Raw genomic sequence first — 24,748 nt, 5'->3', positions numbered from 1 at the left:
GTGTTTAACTACCAGCTGGCGGAAAGTAAAAGTGTATCGCTTAATCAACAGGTGCATCGCTTTATGAGAAACTAGTTGTGCCAGCCACCTTCCTGCCTGCCAGTTAATTAATTAATAATGATCCATTCCTACATGCTTAAAATAAATTGTTTACTTGCACTATTGGCTAGACTTTGATCACGTCGTTTGTTTGTTTGTTTGTTTGACCTTAAAAAATGTCAAAGATGCAAGGAACAGAACAGAACAGATGCAGATATGTATATTGTCACTAAGGAAGCTAATTATAGGTAAACAATATTACTGTTAATGCGTATAGAACCGACGTTGGCACGTATACTCATCGTCGTAGTCACGCGTCTGAGCGTGCTATAGATAGACTTGAACGTTGGGTTCATAAATTATATGCATAGCATAGGCAGGTACTGTTTTGATTTTAGCCTAATATAGGTAACTACAAGTTCTATGTGACGATGAGCAATGAGATGTGCAAGGGGTATAAATAGAGTTGGGTCGCTTGCGTCTGCAGCGGACATCGATCGCTGCGTCGTCGCCCGCCATCTTGGCCCTCGTGTTTCCCTGCAACCCGCGCCCGCGCCCCGCGGCTGCCCCGCGCTGCCCCACATTCACCGCATCGTTTCGCATGGCTGTAGGCGTACGGCGGCGTGTTTGTTTCTTGTTGCTAGCTCTACGACCATCGCTATTTTTATGGACATCTCTCTAGGTTCAAACTCTGACATCATAATAGGATTTCATTATAGCCACATTAAATTTAGCTAAACTAGACTGGAAGAATATCTATTACCAATCAATCTTCACATGCCTGTACAAATAGGTAATTTAAGACAAGACTAGTATTAGTATCTTTATTTATAAAGAGTACTGTGTGTGACGTTTTATCAAAGTACAACACGTTGAAGTACCTAGTTTACAGTCATACATAGTTTTATGAAAGCAATTTTCAGGCGTTTATTTATTTGAATTTAAAGCACAAAAAGAAAACTTATCGTACAAAAGGCGGACTTAATGCCAAAAGGCATTCTCTACCACTAATACCAGTCAACCTTAAACCCGGAAACGTCGATAGAGTACATAATATAATATAATAGGCGATATTAGCTAAACCAATTAAAAATGAAAGACATTTTAATGGCTATATTGGCACCACAATAGTGGAAAATTTACTGTTGAAAAAATACAAAACGAACGTTGCGAAATGTGTGGACGTACAAATGTGGGAAGTCTGTAAATAGATGAAGGTGACATTGAAGATGTTTCCGCAACGCGCTAGGCACGCCGGTACGGACAGTGTTGTCACTCGACAAACTAGCCTAAGCCTACTCTTATTTGAATCACTCTGTGTCAACTTATTGATTATAAAATTTATAAAGGTAATGTTATGTATAATTTGATACACAACGAAGGCCGCAAAAATTTCTGAATCGATTTTATTTGTAAAGCCATGAGATCATGTCACATATTTTTGCGGCCTTCGAAGAGTAACATATTATTGCAGGTGACTGTACCTACTAGTATATGACACAAACAAATAAATCAAAGAGTTTCGTACGCGCACTGTAACCAGAACGTAAAAGTAGGCAAGGCACCACATAGTAAACAAATTAAATATCTACATAACATATTTTATTGACAAAATTCTTGCCCTCGGGTTAAATATTTTTTTGTAATTTATTTATATGCTGTTCTGCATAACAACGCAGTGGACACGTGACGATATATTTTGAGTGAAGTTATAATACACATACCTATGCTATTAGAAAGGTATAATGGTATAAGTCTCTAGATTAATATTTCCTACATACACCATCGCGTTGGGCAACTGTTATGATAGCTGTACCGTTATTATAAATAAATGTATACCAGCTAGTAGCTACATGTATATCATCATTGCATTAACCGACTGATACTCGCTAGGGCAAACTATACTGTGTAGGTCGTAGGTACATATGAATACATGACTGCGAAGGTGAGCGCAGTCGACTCGACCTTCCGCGATAACAACGTTAATAATTCACGATAACACCCTGAGAGCTACGCACGACAACATGTTAACATGAAAATGCCAACTTTCAAGCTAAAGGTATAATGTAACATAAAGGCCAATGTTCACGCATGACGTATGAAGTATTATTGAAATGAATGGATCTAGTAGGGCCAATGTGATCGTAATCGATGGACCTGTTCATAAGAGGCGCGTGACGCGAATGACAAGGGAGGGTCGGTGACGGGTGGCCGGCGTGGCCGCATTGTCTGATCGACGCACCCGGCTGCGACCGGCCTCTCGTGTGGGTATAACTTATCTCTACCTTAATAAAAACTTTAATTAGGACGCCTCTTTAGGTCACGTAAAAAAGTGAAATATTATAACTTTATCGAAACGGAAACGCTAATGAGGTGTTTTGTTTTATACAGGATCGAATTGACCCGACTTTGTTTGTACATGTAGTTGTGTAAGAACTACAATGGCTACCAATTATCATCATCAGAGCATAGGTAGCTCGAACTTTGAAGCATACACGAGAGTATCAATAATTTTAACACATCTAAACAAGATTGGATAAATAAAAAGAACTCAACTTCTATTTTTATCACATATATACGGTCTGTCAAGTAGGATATGTCAGTAGCAATGTAAAATTGTAAAGCAAACTAAAGCATGGTATGCGTAGGGAACGAACTAAAAGCAGCAATGTACATCGAACAACGCTGAAATGTAAACAAAACAGTTGCACAGATAAGATATAAATGACACGCGATTTTTGAACAATTCACACGCAGTGTTGCTAACCCGCGATTTTTCAAATTTATGCCTTTTCTACTGACAAGATTTGCTTGACCCAGTATAACATTTATGAAATTTTTATTCCCAGAAAGTATAAAGTAAATATGTACAGACTCAAATAAACATTACTATATCACCTGTGGCGTAATTTCAATAATCTAGTTACAGCGCTCCAGAAACGTTACGAAAGATATTAAGGATCAAATCACGTAACTCGTTTCACAAATTAGCGCAAGTACGTCAGGCGCTTGGCAAGGGCTTCTCGTTGCGCAGTGACATGGCATCTTTCAATACAATTCTACCTGAGCCATTCATAACGGCATGTTGCTCAAACCGACGGAAAAGAGAGCCCACGTGGCAGGTAAATCAATCCTAATTGCACTAGATACAATAGGACTTACAACTGTTTGTTTTTTATTGTTTCCTTGAGAACATCTGTCTACCGGGGTGCCTCGAATCACTTTTGAGTCTGTGTTTAAAAGTGGTATTGAAGTACATATTGACCGAACCCCAAAAACAGCTCTAGCTAATTCAGTATCTTTGATGATTCGCTGTAGTCTTCTATTTTTAAAATCAGGAAAACGCGCTTGGCTCGTCATGGGCCATTAGTCTACAAATAAATACGAGTAGCAATGTTTATCGTCAAATTTGCAACTTGCAAGAAGAAGTAAAAGTGAATAACTAAAGGCTTCGTCACACATGCGCGTTTTCCGGGCGGGGCGTGAGCGGGGCGCGTGCGCTACTTTTACATATAAAACGCTAACGCTCCGCTCACGCCCCGCTCGGAAAACGCGCCTGTGTGACGAAACCTTAAAGTAGTGTAATGGGAATAGCCCCCGGGTGCACCGGCCGACCGCCAGCCGTCTGCTGCCCTTAGCTTATAATAGTACGATATCGATCGCGCGCCGAGGGCGTAACCCCCGCCAGTCACTCAACAGAATTACATAAATGACTGATCTGCCTGCGCTTAAAAGCGCAATTACACACGTATAGCTTGTGTGCGAACTTGACGTTTCATTATCAGTTCATTTGATTTGGGACTATGACCTGAATCAACTCGTACGATAAAATAAAAGTTGATACCCTTTTTTATCAGTATTATCTCAAGTAGCTGACCGATTTGCTCGTTCGTATGATCGTATCGTAACTCGCAACGTAAGCTATTTTTCGTTGAATACCTAGGTATTATATTTCTTCTATTGATAAGGACTGTTACGTTTATTTTGTTTTGTTTAGGTGTCGTTACTTGTTAGCTGTAAAGTGCAAAATATACCAACAGCAGCGAACAATGTGACCAGGAACAGTATAAAGAAAACCTTTTGTTAGTTTTCGTCTTATTTCAATGACAAAAAGTTTCAAAAGTGGCAACTTTAGCTTTCCGCGAATATAAATTGGACGAACAATTGCGACGTATGTATGTAGGTCAAGTAAGCGTCAGCTCGGGGCGAACCCACGCCCTTTTCGAGAGCTTTTCACTTTCGATAGCTGCCGCGGTTTCAGCGCGAGAATGCGAGACGAGAGTGGCTCGCTAACGCCTGAAATATGAATTGAGTGGAATGCGGGAGGGTGCGGGGACAAGTTCGGCTATTGGGACAACTTCTGCGCGGAGGTCAGGCCGCGGATGACGCAACGCAACCCACAACACAGCCGTTATATAACAACCTACCTACACCAAATAACACCCGTTTAGTCTAGTAATAAACCTGTCACGTGTGCTGGTTCAGTGCAGTTCAATGTACCTCTTACCTAACATGTTTTGTTTTTGTTCGGCGATAAAGGATTAAGTAATGTTAATGAAGAAATTCAATCTCAAATTACTGTTTACTTTTTCTTTAGTTAATGAAATTTAGGACCGACAAAAATGTTCAATAAAAATGTGTTTAGTAAAAATAATTACCAATGAGACGACAGAGTCGATGGCGCGGTTGTAGCGGTCGCAGAGAGCTCGCATGCTCTCGTACGAGTGGGTGTCGTAGTCGCTCAGGATGTTGTTCTCGAGGGCGGCCTTCATGTCCGGCACGTCGTCGCATACCCACCTGTGTACAAACAAATGTTCTATGTACATATATTCATATAACACAATCTGGTGGGAGACAGGTGTTTAAAACTAAAGCCCTTGCTACACGGTCGCCGATAAGCCTTCAGACCGCGTGGCCTTGGTCCGTCCCGGACCGTGTAGACAGTTGTTTCCAACAAAATTTGACCAAAACTGACCAAGGTCAGACGGTTAGAAGGCTTGTCGGCGACCGTGTACCAAGGGCTTAAGGCACGAGGAAGCAAAGCGCCATAGGCTAGTCCGTAGTTCCCTTTCCAACGAATCAATGAAAGGTTTATGGCCATTATCAATGGTGACATAATTCGAGAGGTTTTTCGTGTATTTGAGTGTCTTTCTAACATCAAACTAATGGAAGTGGTCTTTAGTACCAATTCTTCGGTTAAAATATAAATAAATGCCCAATTATAAATATATGTATACAAATATAGTTATTAGGCATAATGGCACAGACAAATCCATTCTACTAGACTTTGTGCGTAGTTTTTGGGTTTAACCACCTAGTTGATATGCCTTAATCAAATCGGCTCGAAGAGGCCAATGACCGTCTGTGACAGTGAAACAAAGCGATTTGCCTTTTCTACAGAAAAGTGTTTTGATAATTTGATATTAATTTATGACATAAACAAGACCAACGAAAGTGAATGTTTTGGGCCAACTGGACAACTTCTGTCTGTCGTCTCGGTTCCGAAATAAATGGCGATAAATTGAAGTAGACACCAAAATAAGATTTATACCCAATGAAATGCACTTACATGATATGTATAACTTTTCTTATGCTTTTTTCCGAGGGAAACATTATCCGCAATGACAATTCATTCATATATTATTCTGCCATCCACTGTAAAAACGTGGTAATTAAGTTACCACGTTATAAAGTTACCATCTTAATAGATAGAGAAAAGAGAAACCGTTTTAATAAGCAATATGCCTGCCGCATATTCGTAGTTACCTATTAGTATACATATAACCGTTCTCGAAAATGTTTATGTAACATTTCGGTAATAAGAGCTATTGAGGGGAAAGGTCAAAGGTTACATTTTGAAATTACAAATCAAAAATTTGATGTATTGATTCATAATTTGATACCTAAGTCATAATTATGTTTAAGGCTTCGTCACACAGGCGCGTTTTCCGGGCGCGACGTGAGCGGGGCGTGAGCATTTTATATGTAAAAGCGGCGCGCCCCGCTCACGCCGCGCCCGGAAAACGCGCCTGTGTGACGAAGCCTTTACTGAATCAATGCGATTTATATGTAAGAAAACGGTCAAGATTCGCCATTAGCACCTAAAAATCAATTTTTTTAATACAAATACTGTTTATACAAATGATAGCACATATGGAGTCGCAATTACTGATCATCATGACTGTTGGTTAGGCTTCGAAACGTACACGTCAAGTAAAATAATATACAAGGTGTCCCAAGAAGTAGTGATATACTGAAGCTGGGAGGTAGAGGACCAAGAGGGCTATCTGAATCACCCCCATGTATGTTCCGCGATTTTTCGTATTTTCGGAGTTATGATTTTTTTTAATTTTTCACTTCCATTCAAAGATCTAACGATAGTAAATGTTACCATACTGAATTGGCCTATCTATCAGCTTAGCACACAAAAAAAATCAAGCATCTACCGCAATAATTCACGTCACCATAAATAAAAATCTCATCGTACTCGGCGATAGGTGAAAAATTAAAAAAAATCATAATTCCGAAAATACGAAAAATCGCGGAACATACATGGGGGTGATTCAGATAGCGCTCTAGGTCCTCTACCTCCCAGCTTCAGTATATCACTACTTCTTGGAACACCTTGTATAATAACAAAACTATTCGCATTAATTAGGTTTTTAATTTTTTCATGGCCTTAATTATTAATTAGCATTGAAATATCCTTCACAATGGTATAAATAATATTGCTATCGCATGAGTACAGCCGGAGCAGCTAACAACTTTCCGACCAGCCCTCGTACAGTACGTAAACCTGGGAAAAACACATACAACAGATTGATAAGGGACTGGAGCGCTATGAAATTTTTTTGTATACATACTTGTTCTCATATTTATAGGATTCCCAAAATCGCGCGGTTACCTCAATTAAAATGAATTTGGGTAGCAAATTAATACAGTATCATGTATTATACGGCAAAAAATAAACAATCTAGATAATACCTACTGCGAAATATAAAGTCACTACTAAAAATCTTGTATTTTAAAAATGTATAAGGCAAAGTATTCGTTATTGGTATTCAAGTCACCTAAGATAAGATTAGTTCGGGCGATCGGGATCGAGGACAATATCAAGGTCGGTCGAGGCGAGCGCCGAGCCGGTCGCGAAGAGGTCACGAAGACCCTCTTCTAAACGCTAACACCGAACAAAACTGGTTCCCTGCTTGTTTCCCAACTGGGATAATAACTGAGCAAAATATCTGCATCGTGGATCGTGGAGCTCAAAAATGTAGGTGCCCCTGGTTTTTTTTATGCAGAACTAAGTAAAGTAATAATACGCCAGTAGAGTCTGTAGGTGCAAGCCCGCCGTAATCATATTCAGGGTGCGAAAGAAAAATACGGCTGTGTCTATCCTAATATTCAATCCATGGATCTTTGTAACTGAAAGACATAGATAAAGTTCTCAAGAACGAAAACCTGGAGAACATAGTTCGATTCCAGGTTTTTATGTTTAAGGCAATTTTATTAACTGCCTATCCTATCTCTCACAGTTTCGGATTTCTCCATTTAACCGGCTCATATGGCATAGAGCTGTAGTATACGGTAAGGGCAGGTTTAGGAGTATTAGGACTGTTAATTGAATAAGTATTGGTATTGTGTTCTGATCAGGAATGTCATTATACTCATTATTATTACATTTATTACCGAAATATGAATGTCACTACAATTATTATTAGACTGTTAGTTCATATTTACAGCCACGATATTCTAATATTACTGCCGAGACGATACAATACAACATTCATAAGGTTTTTGACCTTGGTCCGCTGTAGCGATTTCCGGACAATGAGTTGGAAGAAGTGTTTGCCAATGTCATCATTTGTCGCTAGTAGGTAGGTAATTTAAATATAGGTAGATATCTACTCTAATAATTACCTAACCTACTTGCTAGCTTGCTGATCAAATTGCTGCTAATTAACGAAGAGCCTGAACGCGAACGGTTTCTTCTTTTAGTTTGATAATGATAAGAGTAGGGATTGCAAATATCACTAAATATAACTTTCAGGTATTCGAATATTCGACTTTTTCTGACGACATATTCGAATATTCGAATATTATAAAAAATAAGAAAAGGAACGAGAAATCGGTTTATTATCGTTTTATTCAAAAGCTTTTTTCACATATTGCTAAAACTAATGATATTTTGCAGAAATCCACTTAATTGACTAGATTTTATCATCCTACTATGAGATGCCCACATTTATAAAAACAAGTAAAACGCCAAAATTAGACGTAGGTCTATCGAGAGGAATACAGTAAAACTATTATTTCCTTCGTATTTGGTTACCTACCGTTCCTCATTCACTGTAAATACCCGGAAAACACACAGAAACTGTAACTACAGCGGATGAAATAGATTTTTTATAGTAATAAAAATATTCGAATATTCGAAACCTGAGCGGCCGAATATTCGAATATCAAAACTGGTCGAATGTTCGACAAATTCGAATATTCGAATTGCAAGCCCTAGATAAGAGCTTTTTTTAAGTACTGTAAAATATAGTGTTTCAGATTTTTGTACACTACATATTGAACATCTGCATTCAGTTGATCCGAATAGATTACCTAGGCTAGGTACTTATACTTTCCATACCTATAATGAATATAATCATTCAGCTAAGAAAAAATCGTACCTTACACGGAAGCAAGGGCTTAAATTTTAATCCAGAAAGCCAGGTCATGGGTTATTGGGCCTAAATCTATGAATACTTTAATTTAAAAAAATGTTTTTCTATGGTTAGAGAGAATTTCATACCAAACAACAATATTTACGGTACTTTCCCTCCACATGCGTCGTGTAAATAGTCGTGGAATATCCCTTTTACAATGTAGGTATGTACTACTAAAACACATGACATATAGGACATAGGTACCGTAACATAACTATTACATGTAAATTGCACATTGTGTTTGTAAACTTATGGCCGCCTCGTGTCACGCGTCTCGTGTACAGTGTACATAGCGCGAAGGTGCGGCGGCGGCGCGGCGGCGGCACCGTGTACCTACACGAGCCCGTGCGGCGGCGCGGAGGCGGCACCGTGTACACCTATGTGCTTAATGAACAACTAGAGTAGAAATACCACGCCATTAAATCATTATTCAGCATGGTGTAATAATAACTCAGACCTTGCGATTTTTTGTAATTTTAATAAAGGTCAAGGAAGGCCAAGGGTACGGTTTACGGTTAACGGAACCGTTAGTGTAAGGCCTGAGTGGACGCTCAGAGCGGAGCGTTCGGCGGGGCGTGCAGCGTGGCGTCGGGCTCACAAGTAATTTGAGCAGCGTGCATTAAGGCCGCTCCTATACGTTTGCATTTGTTTAACATGCACGCCGCACGCCCCGCCCCGCTGCACGCCCAACTCGAGCGTCCACTCAGGCCATACACTAAGGGTTTTTAAATCGATCGTGTTAAAACGTAGGTGGGGAGTACGAGTTCTAGTTTTAGGTAAGTTTCAAGAAAACGGTATTGTCTAATAATAGATTTGAGACACTATCTAAGGCGCAAAGACTCCGCGGCAGCAAGGAACAAACAAAATCGTAAGATTTTCTTTAATCTGCAGATTTAATGTCACCAGTGCCCCGTTTATCAAAAGCTTGTAACTTGTAATACAAGTGGAAGTCCCTTTTTGTCAGCTTTTGTTAGAAAGGGACTTCCACCTGTATTACAAGTTACAAGCTTTTGATAAACAGGGCACTGGTCGCCTGAGTCGCCTCAGAGTTCAAGGTCGCGCGGCCTACTCAAGTCGAATGATGAATTCAATAGTAATACCTAGCTACACCTTACTAGATTAGTACGTGTTACGAAAGCATAGGGCGTACCGCGAACATCAATAACCAAACGTAACGGACTCGGCATTCCAAGGGTTCCGTAACTTCCGTACATTACACAATTTTTAACAAACAATATGTTTTTTTATGTGAAACGTGAGTGAAATGTCTTTAAAAAGCGGCCAAGTGCGAGTCGGACTCGCCCATGAAGGGTTCCGTATTTAGGCGATTTATGACGTATAAAAAAAAACTACTTACTAGATCTCGTTCAAACCAATTTTCGGTGGAAGTTTACATGGTAATGTACATCATATATTTTTTTTAGTTTTATCATTCTCTTATTTTAGAAGTTACAGGGGGGGGGGACACACATTTTACCACTTTGGAAGTGTCTCTCGCGCAAACTATTCAGTTTAGAAAAAAATGATATTAGAAACCTCAATATCATTTTTGAAGACCTATCCATAGATACCCCACACGTATGGGTTTGATGAAAAAAAAAATTTTTGAGTTTCAGTTCGAAGTATGGGGAACCCCAAAAATTTATTGTTTTTTTTCTATTTTTGTGTGAAAATCTTAATGCGGTTCACAGAATACATCTACTTACCAAGTTTCAACAGTATAGTTCTTATAGTTTCGGAGAAAAGTGGCTGTGACATACGGACGGACAGACAGACGGACAGACGGACAGACAGACAGACAGACATGACGAATCTATAAGGGTTCCGTTTTTTGCCATTTGGCTACGGAACCCTAAAAACCCGTAGGGGTCGGATCAAAAACTAAGTAATGAAGTCCGACTCACGGGTAAGTAATATAAAATATACACATTTTAAATATAAAATTCACAACATATACGCTCATTTTGTATAATTTTGAATAATATATGTTTTGGATTATATAAATTATGACTTATATAATGTTAAAATGTCTAATTTGTGTTGAAATAACATTCAATGAACATAATTTCATGTTATATTAATGTTAGATATCATAAAAATTACATAGTCGAACGATCATACAGTATATTATTTAGTATATCTAAAAACATAATTAATACTGCTCAGAACGCCTAGTAATACGCCTAACCTAACCCTAACCTACCTATCTCTGGGAGCAGTTTCGTTTTTAGGATCATAAAAAAAATAACCCTAACCTACCTATCTCTGGGAGCAGTTTCGTTTTTAGGATCATAAAAAAAATAACCCTAACCTATCTCTGGGAGCAGTTTCGTTTTTAGGATCATAAAAAAATAACCCTAACCTACATATCTCTGGGAGCAGTTTCGTTTTTACGGTCATAAAAAAATAACCCTAACCTACCTATATCTGGGAGCAGTTTCGTTTTTAGGATCATAAAAAAAATAACCCTAACCTACCTATCTCTGGGAGCAGTTTCGTTTTTAGGGTCATAAAAAAAATAACCCTAACCTACCTATCTCTGGGAGCAGTTTCGTTCTTAGGGTCATAAAACAAAAATAACCCTAACCTACCTATCTCTGGGAGCAGTTTCGTTTTTAGGATCATAAAAAAATAACCCTAACCTACCTATCTCTGGGAGCAGTTTCGTTTTTAGGATCATAAAAAAAATAACCCTAACCTACCTATCTCTGGGAGCAGTTTCGTTTTTAGGATCATAAAAAAAATAACCCTAACCTACCTATCTCTGGGAGCAGTTTCGTTTTTAGGGTCATAAAAAAAATAACCCTAACCTACCTATCTCTGGGAGCAGTTTCGATTTTAGGATCATAAAAAAAACCCTAACCTACTTATCTCTGGGAGCAGTTTCGTTTTTAGGATCATAAAAAAAATAACCCTAACCTACATATCTCTGGGAGCAGTTTCGTTTATAGGGTCATAAAAAAATAACCCTAACCTACCTATCTCTGGGAGCAGTTTCGTTTTTAGGATCATAAAAAAAATAACCCTAACCTACCTATCTCTGGGAGCAGTTTCGTTTTTAGGATCATAAAAAAAAATAACCCTAACCTACCTATCTCTGGGAGCAGTTTCGTTTTTAGGGTCATAAAAAAAATAAACCTAACCTACCTATCTCTGGGGGCAGTTTCGTTTTTAGGGTCATAATAAAAAATAACCCTAACCTACCTATCTCTGGGAGCAGTTTCGTTTTACGGGTCATAAAAGACCTGCTTTAGTATCTTAGAACAACCGGTAGAAGCTACTTATTTAGTTAGTTACATGTTTGATCATATGTATGATCTGGATGGTATTTATGTCATTTATATATTATGTTATATATATGTTATTTCAAGTATTTTTATTTGTAATAATTACTATAAGTTATGTATGTTATATGAAAATTAATTAGGCAATACAAAGTTTATATGTTATACTAATATATACGAAGTATGTTAGATAATTTCTACATTATATGTCATAAATATATATTTTTTGTTGATATCCCTAACGTGTGTTATATATTGTGAATGATATTAAAATTAGATTATATCAAATGTTGGTATATATAATAAGACGCACCCCCGACTCACACATATCGTGAATGCACATTTCTAATAGGTTTTCCTGTCATCTATAGGTAAAGAACAATTTTGTGTTTTTTTTTTTCAAAATTTTACATTAAGTAGTTTTGGAGATAAAGGGGGGGGGGAATGGTCATTTATTGCCTATTTTCTTAAATAACTTCTAAACTGTTTATGCTTAAATTATAAAAAAAATGGGATTCACAATGAGTTCTTTCATTTGATATGTAACACGGTATAGTTTGAAAAACTTTATTTTTAAATTATCTCATTTACCCCCAAAAGTGCAAATTAAGAGTCCTAATTGCTAATTAAAAAATGAGATCAGATACTAGGGTCTGCAAACGCAAACGCTCTTAAACGTTTATAAAACATCTTCAAGGTTGTCTTGTAATAGGTATTTTCTAGCTCAACCCATCGATTTTCCGAGGGGCGTCTGCTCTCGAAAACGTTTGACCTCGTTTCGTCTTCACAGCTGCATGCTCTTGTTTTGAGTTACAAATATTATGGGTTAGTAGGTTGCATACGTGCGTACATATCGTAGGTACATACCTACACTAAACCAACTTTTTTAATTACATTAAAAAAAACAGCCGATGAAAATGTATAACTTATAAATTCCTTCTGTTAGGATATAATTAAAACCGGCCAAGTGCGAGTCGGACTCGCGCACGGAGGGTTCCGCACCATCAACAAAAAATAGAGCAAAACAAGCAAAAAAAACGGTCAGCCATCCAAGTACTGACCCCGCCCGACGTTGCTGAACTTCGGTCAAAAATCACGTTTGTTGTATGGGAGCCCCACTTAAATCTTTATTTTATTCTGTTTTTAGTATTTGTTGTTATAGCGGCAACAGAAATACATCATCTGTGAAAATTTCAACTGTCTAGCTATCACGGTTCGTGAGATACAGCCTGGTGACAGACGGACGGACGGACGAACGGACGGACGGACGGACGGACGGACGGACGGCCGGACGGACGGACGGACGGACAGCGGAGTCTTAGTAATAGGGTCCCGTTTTTACCCTTTGGGTACGGAACCCTAAAAACCGGCCAAGTGCGAGTCGGACTCGCGCACGGAGGGTTCCGCACCATCAACAAAAAATAGAGCAAAACAAGCAAAAAAAAAACAAGCAAAAAAACGGTCACCCATCCAAGTACTGACACCGCCCGACGTTGCTTAACTTCGGTCAAAAATCACGTTTGTTGTATGGGAGCCCCACTTAAATCTTTATTTTATTCTGTTTTTAGTATTTGTTGTTATAACAAATACTAAAAACAACAACAACAACAACAACAACAACAACGGCAACAGAAATACATCATCTGTGAAAATTTCAACTTTCTAGCTATCACGGTTCGTGAGATACAGCCTGGTGACAGACGGACGGACGGACGGACGGACGGACAGCGGAGTCTTAGTAATAGGGTCCCGTTTTTACCCTTTGGGTACGGAACCCTAAAAATGATATGCCTAGTACCTTTTCACAATTACGATAGCTACGTAACGTAACCTACAACTATAATACAGGTGTTTAGCAGGTAAGCATCGAGCTATTCGCATTGTGGGTGTAGTTACGTGATTTGGAGATGGCACACTTCACTAACCACAAGTAGACCTTATTCGGCTTATACCTATTAACAGATCATAATCAGATCCTCGGTTCACAAATTGTACCGTTTAATAAGTACTTCACTACCGTAGTTTACCTGTTTGGCATGGATACAGTGTATTGTGGTTAGATAGAAAAGATACATAATGTATAGAGTTTGTAGGTCGGTCGCGGGCAGTAGGGCGACACAGCACCAGTTGTTTGTACTCATACCTACCTACCTAATCGGCGCGAAACGCCTCGGTCATTGCCCCCACGTCCTTCACGGTTCACACACGCACGTCATATCAGAAAAGCAAACGGTCATTACGCTCAGCTATAGGTTTTATCCACTCGACGGATAAATTTGATAACGATAATGTATTCAAAACAAGTTAATTGAGCAATGTACGCATTAAAAAGTACGGTTTAAGAGTGTAATTATGTGACTGTGCAGTTATCAGTCTATGCGAAGGTTACCCCCCTTTCTGCCATCATTATTTTTTTGGTATCAAGGGGTTTGCCATTGTAAGCGTAAAACACAACTTTATATAAAAACAAGAGTAGGGATTTTAAATAAGGATTTAATACCTAATTACCTAGTTCAATTTATTTTGACTCTATAATGCTCTTTAATGCATGATATAATTTTGAGTATATCTAATAACCAGATCATGATACTACCTTATAGTATCTGCACTGTATGCTATCTACTCTCCTCAGTAGGTATGACTCATATATACGAGGGGCGTTCAATATATAATGAGAATGAGATGCAAACTCTTTAAATATTAGGAAAGTAAATACTGGCCGGTAAAGCTAATCTACCTAGCTGATTGCCATGAAAAAAAAAAACTAACTGTTTTTTGTTTAAAAAAAAAATACGGCGATTTCTTTGCGATGCTGTTGAGTACGTTAGCGAAAATGGAGAAAATTGAACTGCGCGCCGTTATTAAATACTTGTGTTTGAAAAATTTTTCTATGGACCAAGTCAATTTAGATTTACGGGACACTTTAAGGTCTAATGCTCCTCCGTATTCGACAGTTGCACGTTGGTGCGCCGAATTTAGACGTGGAAGAACATCGACCATGGATGACCCCCGCTCCGGACGCCCTACTACAGCAGTAACTGAAGAAATTGTGAAAAAAGTCGAAAACTTAGTTTTGGCGGATCGTCGTGTCACGGTTCGTTTTATTGCTGAAAATGTAAAGATTTCAACGGGGAGCGTGCATAATATTTTACATGAACGCTTGGGTATGAAAAAGGTATCAGCGCGTTGGGTACCCAGAATGCTTACTGACACGCAAAAACAAATTAGAGTCGAGATTTGTCAAGAAGCTTTGGACCTGATACAGCAAGACCGGGAACTTTTTTTGGCGCGATTTATAACAATGGATGAAACATGGCTCCATCATTACGACCCTGAAACGAAACTGCAGTCTATGACATGGAAAAGGCCATCATCTCCAACTCCGAAGAAATTCAAGGTGGGCCCATCTGCCGATAAGGTCATGGGCTCTGTTTTTTGGGATGGTAAAGGGGTCGTAGTGATTGAGTATCTCGAGCATGGAGCCACTATTACGGGCTCTTTATATGCCAAACAAATAGCAACATTGCGCAATGAGATCCGTGAAAAACGGCGAGGTAAACTCTCGAAAATTGTGTTGTTCCATCAGGACAATGCACCGGCACACAAGTCCGCCGTTGCAATGGCTGCAATACGTGATGCTGGGTTCGATATCCTTAAGCATCCTCCGTATTCACCAGACCTCGCCCCTAGTGATTTCTACCTATTTCCGAGATTGAAGGAATACCTAAGAGGCAAGAAATTTGAAGACGACGACGCGGTAGTCGCTGCAGTACAAGATTTTTTAAGTACTCAAGATGAAACCTTTTTTAGAAATGGAATATTAAGTTTAGAAAAAAGATATACTAAGTGTATTATGCTAAAAGGTGACTATGTCGAAAAATAAAATAACATTTAATAAAAGTTGTATATAACATACTCATTCTCACTTTTTATTGAACGCCCCTCGTATCTTTTCAATATAACTGGATGTACTCAATGTACTGTAGATACATACTTTTGTAATAAAATAACTAGTCTTACCTTATTGTTTCTACTATTTCCAGAGCCCCATCGTGTTTGTCCTGCAACAAAAGAAAACCTTAGTAAACTAAATTGCCTTTAGCTTAATAGTATTATGCTTCAGTTATTTGTAAACTTCAAGACTAGTATGGTTGAGTACTTGAGTAGAGCAAAACAATTGGCACTCCACACACGGCACACACCTGCTCATTAAACGGAATAACATTTAGTTTAGACAATATAAACTTTTAGATCGTTAAACAAGCACTTTTAGATCATCTTGACTTGTCATTGAAATTATCTTTTTTGAAGTGAAAACTTCTTTAGCGGTGCTGGGCACTTTTTGAGGTGGGGAAAAAATTATAAACTCGAGACAGCGTAAGGCGATCACGTGACCGTAAGGTTTAGATGGCATTTAAATCAATAAAGAAAAACTCAATGACATAACATGAAAAAGGGTCTAATCTTGTACGGGCTGAAATACGAGGATCTCACAGTTACATTCTAACTCTATAATCTCTATATCACTCAAATATAATTCAATAAAGCTACATCTTGATGAAATCGCTAATAAAAGTGAACTCTAGTACTGATGAACTCAAAATATCATGACCAAATATATTTAGATGCGAGGTCTGCAAGGTAACTTTACAATTTCTATTCGAATTTTAAACAATTAACACTACAAATTTAAGCTCACTGGCCAGCAATTTCGGAACTAAAGTTTTTCAATAGATAGGAGGATGGGTCAATTATAATAGTGCTGCAGACATTTTGGACTAGTCATTGAGTTTTCACTTCTGTTGGCACTCCCGGAGTGCAACCCGTTGTTTTTTTATAGTAATACTCTTAGCCTAGACATCAGTAAGTGACCCTGATAAGGGCATTAATTTGTGTGATTAATAATTATCAGGAATATTTGTTCCTATGTTATGGGTGTTTTCTTCACATACCTATGTATTTTTCTATTAAAGTACATATATTGTTGCATAGTACTACCAATAGTACAAGCATTTCTTAGTTTGTCTCAAATATATATTTTTACTAAATGGGATTGCATTTGCATCATGAATAATGTTAAAACCACTGAGATATTAGGCAATCACATTTAATCACCGCCATCTTTAATAACTGATGGCAGCTAATAAGCTAATTAAATGTTTTATTACTAAAAAAATACAAAGATGCATCAGGTTGAAATTAATTATTAAACTAACAATGCAGTGCATAAGTTGGTCTCCCTAGCCTGTATAATTGGACAAAACATTTGTATAGCATGGAAAACTAGAGAAACTGCCATGCTAGAGGTATGGCAATATGAGGTAGGCATCCACTTATAGACTCTTATAGTATAGATAAGTACCACACACAACAACAATACCAATATATATATTGCTGTCTGTCTACATTGAGAGAGGCAAAATATCATACCAAAATATATTGTAATATACTGAGCCATACTATAGCTAGCTCAGCAGAGTTGGGCAAAACTTAACTTGAATAAGAATAAGAATAAAAACAGAAATTTTATTCTTATTCAAATCGATTTGAATTAAAATAATTCTTGCACTAGTTATTTTAGAATAAATCATGTTACTTTTATTTTAAATGCGGAATAAAAAACAGAATAATTATTCTAGAAGTGGGACTATTCTAAATAAGGTTTTATTCAATTAAAATATTATTTAGAATTAAGTTAATTTCTGTAGTAAAATCGGTTATATTTTGTAAGTTGATTTTCACCCTTCTAATTAAAAGTCGGATTGATTTGATATTTGTTACTTTAGTTTAGGTACAGTACCCATTAAAGAATTCCGCTATACACTGTCTATCTAGTTCTATCATCCGATCAGGGTGCTTAGCCAACATGCCAAACGTTAACGCTCCGTAGAGTTGCGTATTGTCTCTCTCTATCACTCTTACATATCAGTGCGATAGAGAGACAGAGATAGCGTTGTCGTAGCGCAAACGATTGGCATGTTGGCTACGCACCCAAGGTGCCTAGCCAAGATGACAATTTTTGTTTTTAATTTAATAACCAAATAATTAGGTACAATGTAGCTGTTCTGGGAGCCTAGCCAACATGCCAATCGTTTGCGCTACTACATCGAAACGGTATCTGTCTCTCTATCATACTAATATGTAAGAGTGATAGAGACAAAGCGCTTCATCGTCGGAGCGCAAACGATTGGCATATTGGCTAAGCCCCTGAACAGCTAAATTGTAGCCAAAGATTTGGTTATTAAATTAAAAAACAAAAATTGGCATCTTGGCTAGGCACTTTGGGTGCGTAGCCAACATGCCAATCGTTTGGGCTACGACAACGAAACGCTATCTCTGTCACTCTATCGCACTAATATGTAAGAGTGATAGAGACAGAAAGCGCTTCGTTGCTGGAGCGCAAGCGATTGGCATGTTGGCTAGGCCCCCAGAACAGTTAAATTTACCTAATAATTTGGTTATTAAATTAAAAACAAAAATTGGCATATTGGCTAGGCACCTTAAGTGCGTAGCCAACATGCCAATGGTTTGCGCTATGACAACGAAACGCTATCTCTGTCTCTCTATCGCACTAATTATGTAAGAGTGATAGACACAAAAAGCGCTTCGTTGTCGGAGCGCAAGCGATTGGCATCTTGGCTAGGCCCCTAGACCAGCTAAATTGAAACTAATGATTTGGTTATTAAATTAGAAATAATACGGTTACTGAAACTATGCGACAGTCAATTGTAAGATTTTATTCCATAAAATAGGTATAAATTAGACAAGAGACTAAGTACTATATTACATCTACCTAACTATACGTAATTAGTACCTATACGGTACCCAGATTTTATTTTTATTCGTGGAATATTATTTCGAATAAAAATCATGATTATATTTATTTGATTAAGAATAAGTTATTCTCATTAAATTTTTTCTTATACGAATTATTCCCGATCAAAATTATTTGAATATTTTTGACAGGAATAAAATCGAGATGATTTTATTCCTACGAATTCTTATTCAAACAATGATTTTATTCTTGAATGCCCAACACTGTAGCTCAGTATATTACGAAAGCAAGTTAGCAAGGTATCTTAAGATGCCTTGCTATAAGATATCGTAATTAGGGTTTGCAATCCGGATCCGGAATGTATGAAATTATCCGGATCTGGATCCGGATCCGCGGATCTTCCCATACATTTCGGATCCGTCGTGCAAACCCTAATCGTAATCGTAATATACTAAAATATATATTATAGCTCAGAAGCTACACGCTCAGAACATATACTCTGTCAAATAGTATGTAAAATATCTGGGAGACCGAGCTTTGCTCGGAAAACATATAAAAGCTCAAAAATGCGCGTTTTCCAGGAGATAAGACCTAGCTAGCTAGATCGATTTTTCGCCCCTGAAAACCCCCATATAGCAAAATTCATCGAAATCGTTACAGCCGTTTCCGAGATCCCCGAAATATATATATATATATATATAAATAAACATATAAATAAATAAATAAGCAAGAATTGCTTGTTTAAAGGTATAAGAATATATCATAAGATGCCTTGCTATATCTTTTGGTATATTATTGCTCCATCTGTTACAGTGTGACGGGCTTGTTTGGGCGGGATGTTTGTGTATTAAACTATCAACTCCAGAGATCGGAGGGGGTGAGCTATTTACCTTATAATTTGACATGTCTCACGTCATATCATATTATAAGGAAAATAGCTTACCCCCGCCGATCTCTGATCCACACTTTACAGTCTATATCTAGGGCATCTAGGCATTAAGAAGCATGACAGTGCTTTTACACTTTTTTGCACATTTATTTATTTATAGCCTTACATCAGAAATATATTTTTTTTAATACTATATCTAAAGTTTTCCTTAATCTACGATAACCATTTCTGTGTGCCTTTGGGCAAAGGCCTCCCTCAATCTTCTCCACTCTTCCTTATTTTGCACTAATCTGGTCCATGTTTTAGTCCTTCCAGCCATGTCTTTTATCTCATCAGACGATCTTTTAAATTGCCTACCTCTGTTTCTTTTATGGAAATCCCATCCCCCAAAAAAACTTTTTGCACATATTTACTCCCAATTTATATGTATAGTTGTGTGTTGTGTTAGTCACGTATAGTTTATATTATACTATATAATATCAATATTAATAAATACTGAAATTGAAGTTTTGTCCATTTAAATCTGATGATAGTAAGTTTTATTTTTTATGTGGTAGTCAGCAAACGAGCCGCCTGATGGGGTGATGAATGTTATATAATTTGTTAATTCACTGTATGTGTAATTATTTTGTATACTACACACCACACTACGCACTAAAGTAGATGAATGTTACAAAACAATAAGAGTTCCTAGTAAGTGTTTCTAGATGTAGAAATACATTGTTTCTGTTTATTGATGTCATATACTGTTTTAGGAACAAAGTTCCTTATCACATGGTACGGACTTGGCAGATAGGGGCTAGGCGAAAAAAGTGTTTTCTGTCACAACCCTGCCTTAACTTCATTCCAACAAGTGTTCCAGGGTACATGAACATGAGGAAAATTCTTGATCTTCAAGCACTCTTAACTTAGATTAATTTTCTAATCTTAATAAATGTAATATGAATGTGATATTTTATATTTGATAACAATGTAATGTTTTAATAAATATAGCATTGACATACCTATTTAAAAAAAACAATTCAATAAGGAATTGAATATACAGTGTAAACTCTATATAGCGACACTCAAGGGACCGGACACTTTTTGACGTTATAGAGAGTTTTCGTTAAAAAGAGAGAAAATAATATTAAAGTAAACCAACTAGAAGCAAAAATGTCGACATTATAGGGAGTGAAACGCTATATCTAGTGACGTTATATGGTGTTTACACTGTATATGTATTTAATATGGTATGGGTGGTATTCATTGATCATTTATTCACTAGAATTTTATTTAAAACTAGAGTATAACATTGCTAATATGGCAACTAATACATGGTTACTATTAAAGTACAGCATCTTTTATTAAATGTACCTTCTTCTCTTGAATGGAAATAATTTTTGGTGATGATTAAAAGGTGCCCAATAAGTCAGCCACAAATAACATAACCATAAAGTTTGCAGTTGATGAGTCAATGAGGTCATTACACTTGTGCTATGTGGAATGTAAACAAATTTAATATCACCATTTACTACACTATTTTTAAACAATTATTGTGTTTGGAATAAAGTTTAAAGTTGAGAGCTTTAAAGTAGATTATTTTGTCAAGTTTTGAATAAACACAAACACAAGGTAATTATGTAATTCATGAGTTTAGTCTAGCTATATATTATAATGAAGTGCCTAAAAGTAAGAGTAACATAATTTTTGTGTTGGTAGCAAGTTGTTGTTATTATTTTATTATACCTAACCTATAAACTATGAATACAAATCCACATTTCTCATTAAAATTGTTTATCCAAAAGGTATAATCTGTATATTAAACATTATTAACGATATTAACTCGATCATAACATGATCACGTACCGAGTACACAAGCAACACGAGTTCAGAGATAACAATGTTTTTCTATCATAATATTGTTGGTATGTGCTCAAAGTGGGAATGACGATGATCTACAACTACAACGAGCAGTGTATAAAGAACCCATCTAAAAAAAGCCGACACCTTGACAAAACACGAGGTCAATACACTCCGGCTGAAAGACCCATGTGATATAAGGACCAACATGCCGATTTTTTCTTTAAGTTTTAAAACACCTAATAGTAATTTCTGACGATTTATAGGTATAATCGATATGGTTTGAAATAAATGCCTCGATCACATTTTTATAGCGAAAATTTGTGTTTCATAGCAATAGAATTATCTGTTACTAATAGCAACTAAGAGCAGTTCCTCCTATAGAAATATCATAATGATAAACTAAACGTTGCAAGCATTGACATATCAAGATACCCAAGTAAAATATACACGATTTCCTTACCGAACCATGACCTGAAGTGAGGGGCCATGTATAAACAACAGGTTCTGCGCCTGCAGGAGAATGCAGGCGTAAATCCAAAGCCATTATAGGAAAACCGCTGCATGAATGCACACACTTTTCACTTAAACACTAAATTTATCACTAAAAACACTCGATATTTTAACATAATTTCACTGAACTTTCACACACATACACATTCCGCACGAGTCCGGTTAATGCTCAACCCAGGAATGTACAGCCCAATAATTGGCGTCCACTTTTATGGACGCGAATTATTGGGTTGTACATTATTGCCCTGTCCAAACAGTGGCTTCATATTATTGGCACGGACCAAGCTTGTACACCCTGATAACGCTCAACCCAATAATACACGACCCAATAATACGAATCCATTTAGTGAACGCCGAATATTGGTCGCATATTATTGGCCCGTACCGATAATGCTCGACCTGGGATTGCTCAACCCAGGAATGTACAGCCCAATAATTGGCGTCCACTTTTCGCTGCAAACCACAGACTATAAATATTTGACACATAGAGTGATATTCTAGGGCTGGGACGACGATTTTTAAGTTTACGATTCAATAATGTTGTCATGCGCAAAAAATAAAGCAAATACTGTACTGGTATTATGATGTATTATAGCTTGTCAACCAAATCTTGTCAGTAAAAAAAGGCGCGAAATTCAAATTTTCTATGGGACGTTATCCCTTCGCGCCTACATTTTTCAAATTTGCCGCCTTTTTCTACTGTCAAGATCTGGTTGACCAAGTATATAAATTATAGCTTGTCAAAGGACTGTCTCATTTCAAACATAGAGAGAATCATACTGTCTTTGTCTTACACTAGTACTAGCACCCAAAAGAAAAGGATGAGTATAGTTTATAGGATGAGTATTTTTTTGTGGTAACACACTATCGCACCGCCCCCGTCCTTGGTGCGTAGCACCCATAAGTGAGAGCGAGAAAGAGATATCTGTCTCTCGCTCTTATTTATGGGTGCGACGCACCAACGTCGCGTTGCGGTGCGGTGCGATAGTGTGTTATCACTTTTATGTACTTACAATTTGGTTTGACCAACTATATATTTCTTTGTCATAAGCCCCCTCCACACTCATGCGCGAATCGAGGCGCGAAGCCGCGAACGCGAGTGCGGAGTCGATTTCGCAGTGTGTAGGGGGCCTAAGGTGGAAGTTGGTGGAAGGATATTATGGTCTTGTTACGGAGCTCCTGGATGTGGTGGTGCAATTTAGGAGGATGTCGTCGGCGTATTGCATGATTGTGGTTGCCATTTTGGTTGTTTTAAGCCCCCTCCAGACAATGTGCGTGAATCGCGGCGAGAAAACGCGAACGGGAGTGTGGAGGGGGCTTTAGAGGCGGTCCAGATTTTAAGGCCCCAGTACACAATGGGCCATCGCCGGCCACTCCAAGGGACGCAGCCATGCGGTAGAATGAGATAGCAATATCACTTGCTCCCTCTAACGCATAAATGCGTCCCTTGGAGTGGCCGGCGATGGCCCATTGTGTACTGGGGCCATAGCAGGTAGCATCCTATAGAAGTGGTCTACGCGTGCCTCCGCGAGGGACAAAACATACGCAATGCGACGCTATGATTGGTCGAATTTATTCGTTGCTTACCATAATCCAAACTAAATTATGGTGGGGAATAAAAAAAATGTGAGACTGTGACAAGGACAAACAATAATAGCGCTTTCGCTGCTACTCCTACTGAAAGTTACATAAGACTATCCCGTTCTGTCAGTTATCCCTACCACTCTTGCCCAATCTTGTTTAATACTAGATTCATGACTGGGGCCTTTACATTATTGGTTCCAGCACTGAACCCAAGTCGTAACACACTACCGCACCGCACCGATTTTTGCGCGCCCATAAGTGAGACCGAGAAACATATATCACTTTCTCGCTCTCACATATTGTTGCGGCGCAACGTGGCCTTGGTGCGGTGCGGTAGTGTGTTATGGCTATTAGCCTGGCCGCACAAGCACGGAATTTTCATTCGGTTTCCGTACGGAATATCAGGTGGGAACGGGACGTCCCTCTACAAATGCATAGCGCTGTCTCGCTTGCACATGTAAATTCCGTGGGTGTGCGGCCAAGCTATAGCCCCCTCCAGACTCCAGAGTATGGAGGTGGCTTAGCAAAAGAAGTAAGCCCCTATTCGCACGGCAGCTTTTTCAACGCGCGTTAAAAAAGCGTTTGAATGACACAAATGGATACATGTGTATTTATTGACACGACAGCGGTGGCGCTTTTTATCTAGCGTTATTGGATTTTAAACTTTATGCCTTGGTTGTTAAATCGAATTTAGAGTGCGGACAGATTCAAGCGCTTTTTTAACGCGCGTTGAAAAAGCTGCCGTGCGAATGGGGGCTAAGGCCCCATACTCATGAGCGCTTTTACAACGCGCGTTAAAAAAGCGTTTTAATGACACAAATGGATACATGTCTATGAAGGATATGGTCTTGTTTCGGAGCTCCTGAATGTGGTGGTGCAATTTAGGAGGATGTCGTCGGCGTATGCATGAATGTGGTTCCCATTTTGGTTGTTTTAAGCCCCATCCAGACTATGTGCGTGAATCGCGATGCGAAGCCACGAACGCGAGTGTCGAGGGGGCTTTAGAGGCATGCAGCTAGGGTTGCCAGATCGAAAGGCGCTATTATCGGGAAAAAATATAAATTTTTCGGGATTTTGAGACTTAAGCCGGGAAAAAGAAAACATTCAAATT

The 24,748-nt window shown here is 38.1% G+C and overlaps 1 protein-coding gene across 1 annotated transcript in view; it reads right to left on the bottom strand.

The window, feature by feature from the left end:
- The window catches only part of LOC134647260 (histone-lysine N-methyltransferase, H3 lysine-79 specific), a 42,837-nt gene extending 20,636 nt beyond the window's left edge, over positions 1-22,201 (bottom strand). The window contains exons 1-3 of the mRNA XM_063501536.1: positions 22,004-22,201; positions 16,055-16,095; positions 4,698-4,836 (exon numbers count right to left, since the gene is read on the bottom strand). Of these exons, the coding sequence (XP_063357606.1) occupies positions 4,698-4,836; positions 16,055-16,095; positions 22,004-22,087 (264 nt within the window). The 5' untranslated portion in view covers positions 22,088-22,201. The remainder of the gene's footprint in view (positions 1-4,697; positions 4,837-16,054; positions 16,096-22,003) is intronic.
- Positions 22,202-24,748: the final 2,547 nt, after the last annotated feature.

The sequence above is a fragment of the Cydia amplana genome, chromosome 4 (assembly GCF_948474715.1).
Source record: "Cydia amplana chromosome 4, ilCydAmpl1.1, whole genome shotgun sequence".
In the NCBI taxonomy this organism is placed as follows: Eukaryota; Metazoa; Arthropoda; class Insecta; order Lepidoptera; family Tortricidae; genus Cydia; species Cydia amplana.
This window is presented reverse-complemented; position numbering and strand designations above follow the sequence as displayed.